The sequence below is a fragment of the Orycteropus afer genome, unplaced genomic scaffold (genome assembly GCF_000298275.1).
Source record: "Orycteropus afer afer isolate SDZICR_OR568_19922 unplaced genomic scaffold, OryAfe1.0 scaffold00030, whole genome shotgun sequence".
NCBI lineage: Eukaryota > Metazoa > Chordata > Mammalia > Tubulidentata > Orycteropodidae > Orycteropus > Orycteropus afer.
The window spans coordinates 8,539,423-8,555,228 of NW_006921617.1; the positions used below are offsets into that span (position 1 = coordinate 8,539,423).

The 15,806-nt window shown below is 39.1% G+C and overlaps 1 protein-coding gene across 1 annotated transcript in view; it reads right to left on the reverse strand.

The window, feature by feature from the left end:
- TTC39C (tetratricopeptide repeat domain 39C) overlaps positions 1 to 15,806 on the reverse strand; it is a 138,785-nt gene that overhangs the window by 60,949 nt on the left and 62,030 nt on the right. The window contains exons 2-4 of the mRNA XM_007935578.2: positions 12,326 to 12,374; positions 9,937 to 10,065; positions 7,958 to 8,072 (exon numbers count right to left, since the gene is read on the reverse strand). Coding sequence (XP_007933769.1) covers positions 7,958 to 8,072; positions 9,937 to 10,065; positions 12,326 to 12,374 — 293 coding nt within the window. The remainder of the gene's footprint in view (positions 1 to 7,957; positions 8,073 to 9,936; positions 10,066 to 12,325; positions 12,375 to 15,806) is intronic.

Genomic DNA, 15,806 nt, shown 5'->3' on the forward strand with positions numbered 1-15,806 from the left:
GGGTTTCCAAGAAGCAGCTCTGGTAGCATAGTGCCTAAGGCACTTGACTGCTAACCAGAAGGCTGGCGGTTCAAACCCAATAGCCACTCCTTGGAAGGAATGTTGGGCAATCTACTTCCATAGTGATACTGCCTCGGAAACCCACGGAGGCATCGCTATGAGTCAGATCCAACTCGACAACAAAGTTTTTTTTTTAAACAGATCCCAACATTTTCAGCTAAGTCAAACATTATAAACTGAAATACGTGCAAAACAAAGTTTATACATATGGAGAAAGAGATTTAATTCTTACTACTTTCACAGTTCAACTTGGTGCTGAAACAGGTTCCCCAGGACTCATCCTCCTCCGCTATCTCAAACACTGTGGACCACAGTATCTAACCACAGCCAAAGTGAGGGCTGAGTCAAAGTCACAGTCAACCTGTAGCAGGCTGCACACATAGCCCAGCAGCCCCCACAAGAATGACGGTTCGTCAGCTCAACATGGTAATGCAGCAAATGAGATCACGTCTTCCTGAGAAGCATAGGAAAAAAGCATGTTCAAAATTCACACCCTCTGCCCTACCTTCCATATGGCTCCTGAAAGGTCACACATAAATCATTCAGCCTTTCTTATCTATGTGCACCACACAGACAACAAAAGCCACAGACCATTCACTCTACCGGATTAGGGCCAGACATCACTCAGCTGGGGAAGTTGTTGTTGTTATTTGCCGTCGAGTCGGCCCCGACTCATAGCGACCCCTCCTTGGGTTTCCGAGGCAGTATCACTATGGAAGTAGGATTGCCCAACCTTCCTTCCGAGGAGTGGCTGGTGGGTTTGAACCACCAGCCTTCTGGTTAGCAGTCAAGTGCCTTAGGCACTATGCTCCCAGAGCTCCTCAGCTGGGGAAGAGGAGACAGAAAGCCCTGCTCCCAGAATGGGGGTGCTAGCAGGTTAAGAGTTATCTTAAAAGTTAAAATATCAAGTTACACTAAATTCACCTCAGAATTTTTTTTTTTTTAAATGTTCCCAACACCATCTACTAAAGATACTCTTCTTTCCCCATGGAATGGACTTAGCACCCTTGTCAAAAATCAGTTGCCCACAGATGTATGGGTTTATTTCTCAACTGTCAATTAAATTTTGTGATTTTTCAGGTGAGAGGTCCCACCAGTAGCACTGTGTCAGTTCATTTGTCCTAGAACAAGGCTGGTTAACCCTAAAATGGAAAATGCACTCAAGCTTGTCTTTCTTGTAACCCACATAACAGACTCTGGAGGACAAAATATGATTAAGTTTTCGTAAGTCAATCCCCTCCTTATTATTATTATTATTATTATTATCTGCACCCCAGCTGAAAGAATTCTAATAGAATCACTCCTCCAATGATAACTCTTCAGGGGCTTCCATTCAATATCATGTACCTCCTGCCTGAATGGCATCCTGCTTCCACCCTCCCACCTTTGAATTTACACAATACACACCCATTATGTGCTGGGCACAGGTGCCATATCAGGTGCCAGGAACACAGAGAATGAAATGGACTTTTATTCTTTACAATTCTGCTTAGTGAACAGGATGTGGGATCCTTGACCTTTCCACACAAAGTTCTGGGAGTCACTCATCCCCTGTGAATCCTTTATGACTAATGTAAGTATCTACTGGTGAAAGTGCTGCCTTGAATTGTAATTTACTTTTCATTCATCCTTATCCCCTGCTGAACCATGAGCTCCCTCAGGCAAGAGCTGCATATTATTCATCTCTGGACCACCTGTATCTATCATCTTACAGTGGCTAACACAAAGTAAGTGCTCAATAAATGTGGGAAAGAAGGAAAGCCAACAGGCAGGCAGACACAGGCCCAGCCCTCAAGGAGGTTACAGTCTAACACTATAGGTATTCATGTTAACAAAAATGTGTACTGCTGTGTGATGAATGCGCTGATTGGCTATGTACAATGCACACATAGAAAATAAATGCTAGATCGGTGAAGTCAATGAGGAAGACTTATACAAAGTCAGTAGCCCTGGGCTGTACCTGGATAGGCAAAGGGAAAGATAAAGGGGGCAAGGGCTTTTCTTGCTGAGAGGGTCAAGTATACAAGGCATAAGATAGCAAAGGGTATTCAGGACATTAATTACCAGGAGTTCAGCTTGGCTGGATTCGACAGTGGGAATGTAGGGAGATCAGGAAGGGGGGTAAGTTCTTAAATGCCACCAAAGTAAGGGATCTGGGTTTTCTTTGTACGTGACGTGTGTAAAGGATAGGGGAAATGAGTTTTAGACAGATGGCACTAGTGGTAATTAGAGAATATGGCCTAGAGAAGAGCATGAATCAAGAGGAGGCTCTATACCATTCCAGACTAGCTCCATCAGTATAGGGAGCATGTGGGCAAGGGCTGGGAAGGAGAAGGTACCCAGAACTCTGGGTCTCAGATGTGGGTTGTTGAAAGGTCAGTGGCACAAGCAACTAAACTAAAGTGATGGGAAAACTGTGTGGACACTAGGAATTCAGTTATGAAATAAGAAATCCACGGCTCTAGTGTTGGTTCTAAGGTGTTCTGGTGGTGTAGTAGTGGGTAAGGCATTTGGCTGCTAACCAGGTCATTCATTGTTTCAAACCCACCAGCTGCTCAGTGGGAGGAAGATGAGGCAATCTACTTCCATAAAGATTTACAGCCTTGGAAACCCAACGGGGGTCACTATGAGCAGAGATCAACTCAACGTCAGTAAGTTTGGTTTGATTCTTTTTAGTCTTGGTTCTACCATCACTAAAAAACTTGTACATCATATAACCTCAACTGTCTCACTTGTAAATTAAGGAAAATAATCTGACTTGAGAAAAAATGATTGAGCACCATATGCCGAGAATACAAAGATGAGTAAAACAAGGGTCCTAGCTTTAAGTCCAAAAGGAAATAAAGGAAACTTTTTAAAACTAGGTAGCAAAGGCCATAAAAGAATTTTGAAAGTCACCTCTTTTTATTACAAAAGTAATATATGCTCACTGAAAAAAAAAAAAAAACTTTTGGATAACAGAGTAAATTAAGAAGTATTACAGGAAAAATAGATATGATGAAGCAGTTAATTAACTATAAAGACGTCTACATAAAATAAAGCACAAGAATACCTGAAAAAGTATGATGCGTTAAAATTTCACAGACTCATCCCTACATTGTGGTCCAGTCAGCCAATGTGGTCCAGTAAGCCAATGTGACCCTCCACCATTCCTTTTGTGCCATGTTATAGTGGCAGTGGTGGGTGGGGGGCACCTAAACCAACATCTTCAGGAAGCAGGATTTTTTTTAAAACCAAGAATATTACCTTAAAAGTTTTCTAAAAAACAGAGTACAACAACAAAGTAAGTTATCTGTAGTTTTTAATAACCCAATGGATGGATTTGTGAAAGGCAAATGAAGCACATTTTTGTCATCCGTCTGAAACAAATACCAAGTTATTCAGAAAGCAAATGATGGTTGGATAGAGGTATATCTTATCTGCACTGTGCTTTACTGTGCTCTGCAGATACTGTGTTTTTCACAAACTGAAGGTCTGTAGCAACCCTGCATCAAGTAAGTCTGTCAGTACCATTTTCCTGTATGTACTCACTTCATGTCTGTGTGTCACATTTTAGAAATTTTCACAGTATTTCAAACTTTTTCATAATGCTATTTATTGCACATTCAAGAGAGTGTGGACATAACTCTTATATGTACTGGGAAACTAAAAAATTTATGCGACTTGCTTTATTGCAATATTTGCTTTATTGCAGTGATCAGGTACCAAACCTGCAACACCGCTGAGGTATGCCTGTGCATTTATTAGAACCTGAGGATTTATTTTTTCTTTATAAATGTTTTTTTTTTTAATAGTTTAGGTGAAAGTTTACAAAGCACATTAGTTTTCCATTCAACAATTTACACACATTTTGTTTTGTAACAACGGTTGCAATTCCCTCAGCAGACAGCACTCTTCCCACTTGCTCCTTGGGTTTCCCCATTTCCATCCATCCTCCTTTCCTGCCCCTTCCTTCCTTTTGAACTTTGTTCTTGGGCAAATGCTGCCCACAGGTCTTATATGAATGTGCTGAGAAGTACATTCCTTCCTGGTGTTATTATTCACTTTAGAGGCCTGTCTATTGTTTGGGTGCAAGTTGATCCCTGGAGGTGATTTCAGTTCTAGGCTTGAAGGGTGTCTATGGGCCATAGGCTTAGGGGTTCCATCTGTCTCTATCAGACCAGTAAGTCTGGTCATTTTTATGATATTGAATTTTGTTCTATTTATTTTTTTCTCGCTCTCTGTCCAGGACCTTCAATTGCGATCTTGATCAGAGTGGTCAGTAATGGTAGACAGGCACTATCTGGTCTCAGGGTAGTGGAGGCTGTGAGAACCTCAGGATTTTTTGTTTATCAGAATTTCATTTTCAATATCAGTATCACATGCAATAAATTACATATCTTCAAGAAGAAACAGGAATGCTGCTAAAAATATATGATAAACAAATTAATATTAACCTATTAGAAGAATGAGCAAAATACATGAAGGTAATTTATGGAATAGTTTATGAATAAAATATAAAAATAGGTTCCTCCTTGCTAATAAGCAAAAAAGAAAAACTGCAAAGCAAAGAAGACCCAAATGTTCAAGAGGAATTGGTTAAATAAATTATGGCATAGGAGCTCTGGTGGTGTAGTGCCTAAGGCATTTTGACTGCTAACCAGAAGGCTGGAGGATCAAACCCACCAGCCACTCCTCAGAAGGAAGACTGGGCAATCTACTTCCATAGAGATACTGCCTCGGAAACCCAAAGAAGGGTCGCTATGAGTTGGGACCAAGTTGACGGCAGGAAGTTTTCTGTATGATAAATTAATATGCCATTATTTAAATTATATTTTTGAGAATTGAGTTTCATGAAAAATATTCAAAAAACAATACAGATTCAATTTTGTAAAAATAAGAAATATGAAATAAAATATTGATAATAAAGAGTGATATTCTTTAAGTGTTGAGATCAGTGGTAATGTGCTTTCTTTTATATTTCTGTGTGTTTTCTAAGTTTTCTGTAACAATATTCACTAATTTCACAGAGTAATTTTTTTTCTTTATTGTGATTTGGGTGAAGATTTACAGAGCAAATTCACTTTCCATACAGTAGTTCACATATACTTTGTCTCATGACATTGACCACAATTTACCACAATGCAACAGCTCCTCTCCCACTTCCTCCCCATAGTTACCTCTTCCCTGTGTCCATCCCTCTATGGACTCCTGCCCCCTAAGCTGTCTGCATAAGCAGCCCTTGTTTCTCCCATGATTGTTCTCTCCAAGGAGAGTATCTACTTGAGGCAAATGTTCAACTCATATGCCTGTCTTTTTTTTGACTGGAAATCACAGGTGTGGGTTCAATTCCAGACCCGAAGGGCAGCTAGGGGCCATAGTCTCAGTGTTCCACCAGGCTCTATCAGACCAGCAAACCTGGTCCCCCCTTTTTTTTCCTCCAAATGATTTTAAGTTTTGTTCAACATTGTTCTACCCCTCTATCAAGGATCTCCTACATAGATCCCCTTCCAAGGGGATGACAGTGGTAGCCGGGCACCATCTAGTTCTTCTGGTCTCATAGTCATATAGGCTGCAGATCGGATGGTGTACCAGTTGCTAGGACTAATTGTTTCCATGACTTTTTGGTTTTCTTCATTCTTCTTTGCTCTGGATGAGGAAAGACCCACCATTGCATCTAGATGGCAGCTTGCTAGCTTTTAAGATCCCAGTTGCTACTCGCCAAAGTAGGAAATGGAACAATATTTTGTATAGCATGTTATACCAATTGAGCTTGATGTCCCCTGAGACTATGGTCCCAAGCCCACAGGTTCAACTACTCGGTCCCTCTGGGTAGCTGGCTGTGACCAAGCAGTGATCACAACCTTGCCCCTTGTCAGCTCTACTATACACCTGGGAATTCTGATCATTCACATAAACTTATAGGACCATTGTCTGCCAACCCTATATATATTCTTAGATACACTCCCCATTTCATAGACATACCTAATCGTTCAGCCTGTCCACCCATCTATCCACCCATATACCCATGTTTGCCTTCACTGACAATGCAGTACTATATTGCAAAAGGGTTCATATTTGTTGTCTGTACCTCCCATGTACCTCTATGTCTTTCTGAGCCTCAGTGCTGCCATATTGGTCACTCACAGAGTAATTTTTAAAATATAAAATATTAATTGATGATTCTGAATTTCATGAGGGAAAGGACCACAGCCTGTGTTTAGTCATTGATTATAGTGCCTGGCACATAGTATATATGCAATGACTAGACATCAGATAGGTCAAGGAATGAACAAATGAAGGACAGATACATTCATTTAGATTTTTTTTTTTAATTTTGATATAATTTTGGATTTATAGGAAGGTTGCAAATTAATACATTTCCTAGATACCCTTCACCCAGATTCCCCAAATGTTAACATTTTACTATATTTGCTCTATCCTTCTCTCTCTCAGTAGATATTTTCTTAATGACTAAAATCTGCTTTCTTACAGAAACTCTCAGGAGGGTGTCAGGGAAATACAACGTCACAGACAGTGCCAGCGCTGTCTTGTCCAAGGAGGTCCACACAAGCTTCACCGCTCTTTTATTTCTGAGTCAGTGTGGAGCACCACATGAGGGCTTTATATTCTTGCAGTACATAAAACACATGTGAGCGATGGTCCATATGCCATACAAGTAAGTAAGCTACTGGGAGAGTCCTGAGATGAGGATTAAAGAGAAAATAATCATACTAAATGAAGCAAAGCAAACAAAGTATGTTGTTGTTGTTATTATGTGCCGTCAAGTCGGACCCGACTCATAGCGACCCCTCCTTGGGTTTCTGAGGCAGTATAACTATGGAAGTAATAAATTCTAGGAAGTCCAACTTTTGGGGGTCAGAATAAAAGAGAGAGAAGAAGAAAGAAAAGCGGGCAGGGGGGTTGGTTCCTGGTGGTCTAGAAATAAGATAACTTAGCAGCAATGTAGCCTTCTTTATTTAAGGTTTTGAAGAAAATGCTTTTCTGATTGTGAATTTTATTTCATTTCTTCTTTGAATTTTTATTTTTCAAGTAAATCCTAATCCATCAAAGTGACAGGTTCCAGCTGTCAATATCAGATAAACACATAAACACATTAGCAAAAGAGTGAGTACCACTTTCAGCCACCGTCTTAACAGCACGCTGTCAGAGACTCAATAGAGTCCCTATCAATCAAGAAATTAAAGTTGCAAAAGCCTGGAAAACATTTGTCTTGGACAGACTAATTAGGAAATTAGTTTACATCTCTCACTGAAGGTTTTTGAAACGCAGGTCCTTCAAGTGTATTGGAAATCTTCAGTACGCTCTCAGGCCTTCAAAAATAACTTCCTGAAAAACTTAAATTTAAGCCTGTTTCACTTTAAAGGTTATTGTCACAACTTAATTTGCACAAAGAAAAAGTACTACTCACACATATGTCTATGTACTGGTAATTTCACAAAGTATGACAGAATTAAGGAGCTCTGGTGGCTCAGTGGATAAGTATTTGCCAAAGGTTGGGTTTGAACCTACCCAGTGCCTCCACTGGAGAAAGACTTGGCTATCTGCTTCTTTACTGTAGATCTGTCCCATAGGGCAGAAATGCAGTGTTTCTGCCCTATCAGACAAATGTATCATCACATAGCATCACTATGAGTCAGAATCGACTCAATGTCAACAAAACATGACAAGAACTACCTCAGACAAGCAGATAAAACACAGACTTTGGGACTAAAATTGCTCCACTAAATACACATCAAGTACTTGTGGTTTCAATTTCCCAACTAATAAATCAATATTATGCCCCAAAGAGGCACCACATGATTGCAAAGAATGAAATAAAAGGTTCTAAAAAAAAAGAATATTACTGACGTGTCCACCACATAGGCAAAGCCTTTAGGAACAATGCTCAGCATACCTGATAATTCTTGTTTCACAAATGAAAGCACAGCCAGGTAAACTTGACAGTCAGCTATGATTATCTGCCTCTGAAGCCGATCAACCATGGAGGGGGCAGATTTTCGGACATCAACCTGATTGGTCGAATGAAAGTACACACCATTAAATCACACACAAGAACAATAGTCCTTCCAAAGATCTATTAGTTTTCTGAGTAAAATAATTTCACCTAGGAATTGTGAAACATGGCAATCACTCAAAGCCAAGACCCAACTATAGCAATGAGCCTGGTAGTCCCATAGTCTCATTAGGTCTAGTTTAGTTTTGTTAATAGTGCAATGCCGAAGAGCACTGCAACTCAAAGACAATATTATAAACGATGAAAACTGAATTCACAGGAAGCATGTGAAAACAAACATAAAACTTCGCATTTTACCTTTTTTAAAGTAATGTCCATTCTTATTTATTGATTAAAATCACAAAGTATAAGACACCTACAAAGTTCATAACCTACTACCTTTACAGCCTTCTGCCATCAGGTGCTGAAGAGCAAAGATATTTCTTTGAAGATTAAGGTGCGCCTAACCCAACCCATGGTATTTGCAATAGCCTCATATGCATGTGAGAGCTGGACAATGAATAAGGAAGACCAAAGAAGAAGAGCTGATATTTTTGAGTTGTGATATTGGTGAAGAATGCGGGAAGTACCATGGACTGCCAAAAGAACTAACAAATCTGTCCTGGAGGAAGTGCAGCCGGAATGCTCCTTGGAAGTGAGAATGGCCAGACTTCATCTCACTTGCTTTGGGCACACTGTCAGAAAGAACCATTCCCTGGAGAAGGAGATTATGCTTAGTAAAGTGGAGGGTCAACGAAAAAGGGGAAGGCCCTCAACAAGATAGACTGACACAGTGACTTCAGTAATAGGCTCAGGTATAGCAAGGATTGTGAGGCTGGCACAGGACCGGGCAATGTTTCCTTCTGTTATACACAGGGTTGCTATGAGTCAGAGCTAACTCAATGGCACCTAACACCGTAACAATACCACCTTCAGGAAGGTCTAACATTAGGGTGTATCCCCTTGGTGAAGGCAACTGAGACGTAAGGGTCAGAACTAATCACATTTCAGTTATGGAGTAAATACTCTGTAATTAAACATTAGCTTTGAACACATCACAAAACTGAGTTTGAAATTTAAGTCATATCCTCTAAGGGGGCTGCCTCCATGGAATAAGCAAAAAGTCAAACCCAAAATACCCACTTTTTATAAAATGTTGGTCTTTATTGTGAAGAATATTTCTAAAATGAAAAAAAGTCACTGTGTAATTAAACAGTATACGTTTTTAATACACAGTAAACTTAAACAAAATAAGCTAAAAAGCTTTCATATACTTTGTCAGTTATATAAGAAAGCAATCTGAGAAGAAGAAGGACGAATGGAAACAGTAAATACAGGGAGGAAGTGGGAAGAGAGCTGCTACACTGTGGGGATTGCAATCAATTTCACAAAACAAAATGGTATGAATTGTTGAATAGAAAACCAACGTGTTCTGTAAACTTTCACTCAAATCACAATTAAAAAAAAGAAGAAGCAGGAAATTGGAAAATTTCTCAGGATTTTCACAAATATGCCAAGAGTACACACAACAGAGTGATCTGTTAGCATTTTTTTAGATTTTAGCATAATCCATTATGGTCACTGATTTTCCGAACCTAGCCAAACGCTCACTACTGTGTTAGCTTGAGCAAATGTCAATGTATTGATGCTTACATTTCTTTGTCTGTAATAGTACCTAACAATATCAAAAGAACATGCACTTCATCATTCTAATGATTAAAAGAGGCTTCTGTCTTCAAAAATTTGTTTACGTAATCAGAAGCCACAAGAAGCATTCAGTGCTTTCTTTTCAGTCATAGTCTAAATACCCAAAACAGAGCAAATGAGTTACGTCTTAAAGAAGTGGCACACAGTTCATAACACAATGATGTAAGACTTACATTCTTCTTGATCTTATTCTTGATTGTTTCAATTACTCCAGCCTCTTCACTTTCACACAGCTTTTCTGTAGTTTTTAAGTCATCACAGGCTAGCTGCATTTTCTCTTCCTCAAACGTCATCATGGCATTCTTCCAAAACAGAAGGAGAGAATGAATGAATCAGTATGTGTCTGAAAATGTAGGACAAGTTATTACCACAAAACTCCAAAGTGGAATAAAATCTCATAAATTATTTGTTGCAAGTAAAATAATTAGAATGTTATACAGCATAGCCTATTCATCTTAAAGAAACTATAATCTCAATATAAAATAAGAATATACCTCTATGACACCAGCATAGAAAAATATATGGTCATAAGCATCCTTGCAATTACTATTTTAAAGTTTTGTTGCTAGACACAGGAACAAAAAACCCTGTAAAATTTCTAATTGGTCCACTCGATCGCATTTTTATTGTGTTGCCTCATTCAAAAACCCATTTGCTCACATGTGTGTTCCTGGCTCCATCAAGCCCTGCACAGAAATTCTAATGAAACAACCACTAGTAGGTGTTCTTTGAACATGATCCATCTTTTCAGAAACAGCAATTCTAGTGGGTTCACTCATAAGCAATTCACCGTTTCATTCTGTTGTAGTACACAGAGTCACTATCCATCAGAACTAACTCGACGGCACCTAACAACAACTGACAGCCATCTTCCAGGTACCTGATCCTGGCAGATTTTTCAGGTCACATTTGAGCATGAAGGGGCAGTCCCATTTCTACTAAAAATCTACTACTTTTACCCCATAGAAGAACTGAGGTTTCTGAGATGAATGGGCTACAAGGGCAGGGCAGAGTCACTGCGGGACACCTGTTCGTGGTAGGTCCTAATGAGTATTAAATCTGTCTGGCTCTCCATTCCCCATCACATTCAGCCGGCCCCACTCTGGCACTCTAGGCAGCATGACTTTAACTTGCTTTTCCATTCTAGCCAAACCAGACCACTACCACCACCTGTGCCCAAGCCTCCCAGCCACTTCCCAAACATCCTGAGGCTGCTGAAATCTCAACCCTGACTCAAATGACACAGCTTCCCTCCTTTACCCTGTCCTCCACACAGCCAGTGGGAACGACTTCCTTAAATCCCTTGTAGTTGACTGGGTACTAATTTTATGATCTCCACCAACTACCATTTTCCTTAAGGCCCAGGGATTATTTTCTTGCAAATAAACCCATTGCTATTGAATTGATTCTAACTCACAGAGACTCCACGTATAAGTAGACCTATGTATGCTCCCTAGGGTTTTCAACAGCTAGGTGGTGTACTGCCTAAGGCACTTGATTGCTAAGCACAAGGCTGGTGGTTCAAACCTACCAGCCGCTCCTCGGAAGACAGGTTGGGCAATCTACTTTCACAGTGATACCGCCTCGGAAACCAAAGGAGGGGTCACTATGAGTCGGGGCCGACTTGACAGCAGTGCATTTGGTTTTTGGGTTATGATCTTATGGAAGTAGATCACCAGGGCTTTCCACCACGGTGCCTCTGGGTATTCAAACTGCCAACCTTTCAGTCAGTAGATGACTGCAAACTATTTGTACCACCCAGGGTCCATTTTCTCGCAAATAGTAGGCCTTAAGCTTTTGTTATATTAACTGGTAATATGAGGAAATAAATAGCTTGAATGAAAACACCATCTCACCAGAAGCTGGCCTAATCACTGGGGTCAGCTGCTGCCAGGCTGAGCACCTCATGTCCATTCTCTTACATCTTTCTAAATCTCAAATCTAAACGTCTTGCCCCTTTGACTCCTCTCTGTCTCCACTCATGACTTCTGTTGTTTTGCTGTTGGCTGTTACATAACATTATGGGAATTGTTTTTTTAAGTATATGTTTAAAAGTTGTTTGTATAAAGTTACAAGCATCCAACTTCCTACATTGCCCAATTTACTTTAAAACCTAAACACAACTTAGCCCCTCAATTGCCAAATATTAGTTTGTAAAAATACAATACTAACTGACAAACTTCAGCTCAGTGAACATAACTTGTTTTCCAGTCCACAGTTAACCAATAATTTTAGAAAAAGCTTTATTATCCAAATTCAGACTTTTCTTTTCTCTCTCTCTCTTTTTTTTTTTTTTTTTTAATTTAATGACCCTATATGCTGTTTTAACTTTTGGAGAGGTCTTTCAATTACATTTTTTATTCTAGAAGGGGTTTTTGTTGGAAAATATATAATCCCCTATAATTATTTCATAGACATTGGTTGATTGGCAAAAACAGAATTTCAGTTTTTAACTTTATAAAAATCTTTCATGCCAGTGTATCTATACGACAGTGGCCACTAACAGACATATTTGATACATTAATTTCCTTCATGCCAATACCTCTCCCCATAACAACTTACCAAAAAACTGACAAAGCTGGCTCCAAAACTCATTAACGGGCTATGATTTCTGTTAAAGAAACATAATAAAATTATTTTTAAGGTAAATTTTAATTTAAAAAGCATTGAAATATAAGAATCACTACATAATCCTAACAACTGACTAGGAGTTGAGGCCTTCAAACAGATTAAACTACCTTGAAGAAAAGGTTAAAGACACAAAGTGATTCACAGCTCTCTGCCAGGATAGAATATGCCTTTTACTCTTCAAAGCAAGGCAAACAATAAAGTCAAAGGATACAGAGACTTTTAATTATAGGTATTAAAGAGTTGACAGTCACCATAAAGACTGTAGAAACAATCTGACATCTGCAAGAACATGGCCAAAAGAAGATAATTAACATTCATTTTTTAAAAGGAAAGCTTGTTCAAAAGTTTACGTGCATAAAATAAGTATGACATCTAGAATAGATCAAAGAGTTTCGCCAAGGAGCCCAACCTCAGAAACTCACCACTCTGTCCAAAGAACTTTAAGAATCTGCCTAGTCAGTTATTCCTCCTATGTGATCTAGTCACAGCCAATTTCACAAGTAGGTCAACTATGAAACCAAATCAAACCAACACCAATATAATTTCAAGAATACGTGCTTTCTGCTTCAAAATCATGAACTGTTCAAAATGCAGATGTTCATCTTTCAGTTTGTCTAGGGAGGCGGTTACAAAGAAGAGACAGATGATCTGTACATTGTACTAAAAGAGACAAGCAAGTTGTAACTCTCTTCTTAATGAAAATCACCTTACTGATTTTCTTATTATGCCAATAATATACAGTCACTGAAAATATACAAAGGCATGTAACAATCCATTGAGTCAAATCACCTACTGGATATTCAGTGTTGTTCCAGTGTGGGGTGGGGTGGGGATGGGGGTGAGTGTGGGAGACAGTGTATCTCAATGTTGTATGTGCACACACACACATTCAACATTCAGATGAACAGCATCATACAGACATTTGGCAGACCAGTTCACACACCTCCTTGGGACAAACTGCTAGAGGCAGCATTGCTGAATCAGAAGGTATGCACCTCCATTTTCCTTTTGGAGGGTGGGGGCAGTGTGTGTATGAGTGAGTGAGTGTGTGTGTCTGTGTGTGTGTGAGAGAGAAAACATATACACAACTTCTGTGTATACATTTTGTTTTGTAGATCTGACTTTGTGTGTATATGACAGAGAGATCAGGAACTCATTAATAGGAATGCTAACCTTCTGTTACAATTTCTTTCTCGTCTATTTAATACCTATCCAATATCCAACAGTTAATAATAATAATTTACTCCCACCAAAACCTACAAGTAAAAAAAAAACAAACCGGGAAGTCAAGCACTTTTGAAAAATCCCAAACTAGCACTCATACTTATACACCTACCTCAAATACCGTATCTATTGTGAAATCTCTGTCATTCCTGCCCTTGCACCAAAACAGATGTTCAATTTTACCATTCCACAACACTGTATAGACATATAATATAGGCTACATTACAATTTTGTTAGCTTATCAGTCTTTCCCTCTAGAATGCTATTTCCTGCTTTTACCTGTCATCATAGTATCTCTGTCATCACAGTATCTTACACACAGCAAGTATGCAACAAATATGAATCAGTGAATGAATGAAGGACAAAGAACACTGTCTTCAAGGAACAGACACAATTCAATTAAGGGCTGATTGTTACACTTTTATCCCTCTTTTCCCTTTCCTTTCTTGTATGTTGATCACTTTGTCATTTGAGAAATGAAAGAAGCTGAAACTAGAGTTGACCAATGTTGCTACATTTGCTTCTTGTACTAAAATTAGGTTTCTGAGAGTTAGAGATTAATTATTCATGCTAGTTTAGCCCTTATTACTTCACATACTATCTCATCATTTAAGTGAAAAAAAATAAAAAAAAACCCTGTAGCAACCACCCAATGGAAGAATTTTTTCTTTCCTTGAAATATGGACTCTGAAAGCCCCACAGCATCTGGGCACATGAGGTACCCAATGATGAACTAACTCATCAGTGAGGATGTGCCCTCTCACTGATGGCGCTGCACATTCCTCAGTATTGAGTTTAATATACCAATGTTCATTTTTTAAATTCACTTGATTTCTTAACTCAACATACTTCAAATGACCCTAAATTATTTTATCTCACCTTAATCAATTTTGGCTCATGCATGAGTCTCTACAAAAACTTGTTTTCATTTTGGAGATGTGGAAATGTTCCCAAAGAGTAACAGGATCATTACATCAAAATTGATGCTAAGAAAGGTCCCTGGGTGGCTCCAACAGTCTGCACTCAGCTAGTAACCCAAAGGTTAACTATTCAAACCCACCCAGTGGCACTGTGGAAGACCTAGGCCTGGTGAGCATTTCCATAAAGATTATAGCCAACCCAACTCTGGAGTGTACGGAGTCTGTCCAAATGAACACATAAGCAAACAAACGCCTCAACAAACAATAACTACTACCAAACAATGGCCATAGGGTGGCTCACTTTTTAAAAACAAACGATACAAAACTGACGCTAAGAGAGAAGGAGGGGACTCCTAGTTCAATAGGGCTCATATTGGAATCAATAAACAATTATGAAAGCAAGATGGGAATGGGAATATTATGAAAATATTTAGTCTAATGGTAAAGAATACAACAAAAACGCAAATTTTCCTAAATATCAAAACACACACACACACACACACACACACAAAGGTGGGAGACAGTGTAATATACCACATAGTGAAAAACTACTTATTTCAAAGATGAAAGTATATAAACATATATACATATTTGCTTACATTAAAAACAACCATGATAGGATAAACCTTAAAAAATTAATGGATATGTATAAAAGTGAGAGAGAGAATGCTGTTGCTGTTATGTGCTGTCAAGTCAGACCCAACTCATAGCGACCCCTCCTTGAGTTTCCAAGGCAGTAACACTACGGAAGTAGATTGCCACATCTTTCTTCCAAGGAGTGGCTGGTGGGTTTGAACCGCCAGCCTTCTGGTTAGCAGTCAAGTGCCTTAGGCACTACACTACCAGAGCTCTCTCAAGAGAGAATAGGGAATATGAAACAAGGCTATACATTGTTTTGTAGATTTGACTTTAGAAGCACGTAAATATTCTACATAATTATAAAACAAAATTAAATTTTAGTAATCTACCCCCTAAAAGTCAAAAGTGAAATTAATTAAATACACCTAATTGCAAAACCTGCTGGTAAGATAACGACACAGAGAGGAACCATTCCAACTGATGTTAAAGCACAGTTAAGTTGACAGTACACCCGTTATGAAATACCCTGAAAAGAGATCCTAAAAACAGGAGTTCCGGCAAGATGGCGGACTAGGCAGAAGGATTGCAAAGACCCTCTTCAACAAAGAAAAGGGAAACCAATTAACACAGACACAGAAGATAATCTTGGACCCCTGAGCCTTGAAGGGAAGGATACAGAATTGGACTAA